Raw genomic sequence first — 2,500 nt, forward strand, 5'->3', positions numbered from 1 at the left:
AAAAGCCACTTGTATCGACATAATATCTTAATATAAATGCTTTGACCTGTCATTAACTGGTTGGCTTGTTTATACATTTTCTAGCTACTGCAAGTGAATCTTGACCTATAAAGGCTTGTGAAGTTGCTATAACAAATCAACTTCCACAGTGAAATAGAAGGCGCAGAGGAATTCTGAACCCTACGTTTATATAAATAAAAAAGGAGTATATATTGGAAAAAGGAGAAAAGGGAAATCTTCACTTACATATTTCAAAGGAAAAAGTAATGAATAAATAGTTAAATTAAGGAACAAATGAATGAATGAATGGATGAATGAATGAATGAATGAATGAATGAATGAATGAATGAATGAATGAATGAATGAATGAATGAATAAATGAATGAATGAATGAATGAATGAATGAATGAATGAATGAATGAATGAATGAATGAATGAATGAATGAATGAATGCCCACAGAGTACACCTCCTAGAAAATAGAACAAAGAACATTACAATCTAAAGCCGAATGATGCTCTTGATTTGATAAAATGCTGTGCTTCTATTTACGAATACTGGAGGAGCAATATATTTGACAAATCATCAGAATCCAACCCACCTGTAAGGTTCTTGTCATCATTCGAACGAGCAGGATGATAACCGGTGAGATGAGGAGAACAACAGCGAGTAATGCTATACCAATAACCACATGGCTGTTGGAGGCTGTCATTTCCGAGAACAGTGTCCGCTCGATCTCGTTTCTATTGATGAAAAACATGCTCATTTAAAGAATTATTAGTATGAAAGACATTGGGGAATATTCATTCCACATATTCTGATGTATCTTACCTGATTTCATATTGGATTTTCTGCAAAGCATCCAGGTAGCCAAGCATTGCATAGAAGTATTCGGTGGCCTTGTCAAAATCTGGTTCAATCTTTGTTCTGCCCAAGACTTCCAAACGACGTCGTGTAATATTTGCATACCATGCATAGGAATCTTGTAGGTATTTGTATCTGAACAAATAATTCTGGTTAAAATTCGTTAGAATGTCCTCAAATGTGTAGGTAATAAAATTGTTAGAAACGAAATTTTTTCTTACTTTGAGTCTACAAGAGTTTGTGTTCTGCTGTATTTCTTTTGACTGTTTTATTTAAAAAATAGTAATACTTTCAATCAATCAATCAACCAATCAATTAATAGGTCATTCATAGTTCGCTGCTTAACATAGGCCTCTTTCAGACACTTCCATGAACTGCACGCCTACGCCAACCTCTGCCATGTCACTCCCACAAACTTCTGTCTCTCCGCTTTCTATCTGGTCTTACTCTTCCACGCTTCACATCTCGCGGCGTCCAGTTGTCAACACATTTGATTAATTTTCATCCTCCCTCCTGGCCAAAAGGGCTATCACACTGGGTTAATTTTCCTCCAACCTCCGATTAATTGTTGGTACCGCCCACCTCTAGAACTTTGCCCGTCGTTAAACCACTATGGTAATCTATTTTGATTTCTCAACAAAAATATATAGAATGTAATTTGATATGCTAGAGGAAGATTATTTTCCTCCAGCATATCAAAGTCCTTCCCGAAAGCTGCGGACTGGAAATTTACTCCAACAGTTGGAGTAAAAATAGCCCAGTTTGATAACCTCTTAACGCTCTTGCCCAATTTTACTTCATCTACTTAATTGCCTCCCCAATATATCTAACTTCATTGTGTTCTTTTACCCAACTTTCCCTTTTCTTATATTTCAGTGCTATGCCTACCAGTGAATTTTCCTTTCCCTCTATGCATTCCTTGGATTTGTCTCCATCCCCCTCGTCAACTTCCAGCTATTTCATTGGTAGATCATAGCTGGCATTATACATTAATCATAAAGTTTATGTTTCAGACATAGAGGTAGTGTGCTTCTTTTGATATTTCTATATTTACCACACATTCACAAATATACAGAAAAGATAAAGATTAGGAAGGAGTACAGCAAGGCGATACGATTTCACCAAAAACTGTAAACAGCTTACCTGGGAATTTTTTCAGTTACGTTGGGAAGGGAAAGGTTTGATGAATAAATTTATTTTTATAATCCCCTTAGATTTGTGAATAACATTTTTATTTCATAAACAGAAGAAGCCTTGCTAGGTTTGCTGAGTGATTTCAACAGAGAAACTCTTCAAGTAGGTTTGAAAATGAATGGGAGGTAAAATCAAGGTAATTTTCGAAATTTCAAAATAAAGAAATAATCTACAATGAAAATCTTGAAGAGGTCGAAGAATATAATAATTTAAGTCAGATGCCAAACCATTTGAAAACTAAATAAGGTGTTTTCATCCAGCAGGTGTGTGTGTGTGTGTGTGCGATATAACATGGATATAAATGACGTCCTAGGCTCGTGATCGGCAGCTATTACCCCTGCAAATCAGAGCTTCCGATCTTTGAGTAATACTCTAATATGTGTGTGTGTGTGTGTGTGTGTGTGTGTGTGTGTGTGTGTGTGTGTGTGTGTGTGTGTGTGTGTG

The 2,500-nt window shown here is 36.1% G+C and overlaps 1 protein-coding gene across 2 annotated transcripts in view; it reads right to left on the reverse strand.

The window, feature by feature from the left end:
• Positions 1-2,500, reverse strand: part of LOC143041524 (uncharacterized) — an 86,872-nt gene that overhangs the window by 15,570 nt on the left and 68,802 nt on the right. For both annotated transcript variants that reach the window (XM_076213499.1, XM_076213498.1), the window contains exons 5-6: positions 830-997; positions 600-741 (exon numbers count right to left, since the gene is read on the reverse strand). In XM_076213499.1, the coding sequence (XP_076069614.1) occupies positions 600-741; positions 830-997 (310 nt within the window). The remainder of the gene's footprint in view (positions 1-599; positions 742-829; positions 998-2,500) is intronic.

The sequence above is a fragment of the Oratosquilla oratoria genome, chromosome 31 (assembly GCF_046742065.1).
Source record: "Oratosquilla oratoria isolate Oo_2021 chromosome 31, ASM4674206v1, whole genome shotgun sequence".
Classification (NCBI taxonomy): Eukaryota; Metazoa; Arthropoda; class Malacostraca; order Stomatopoda; family Squillidae; genus Oratosquilla; species Oratosquilla oratoria.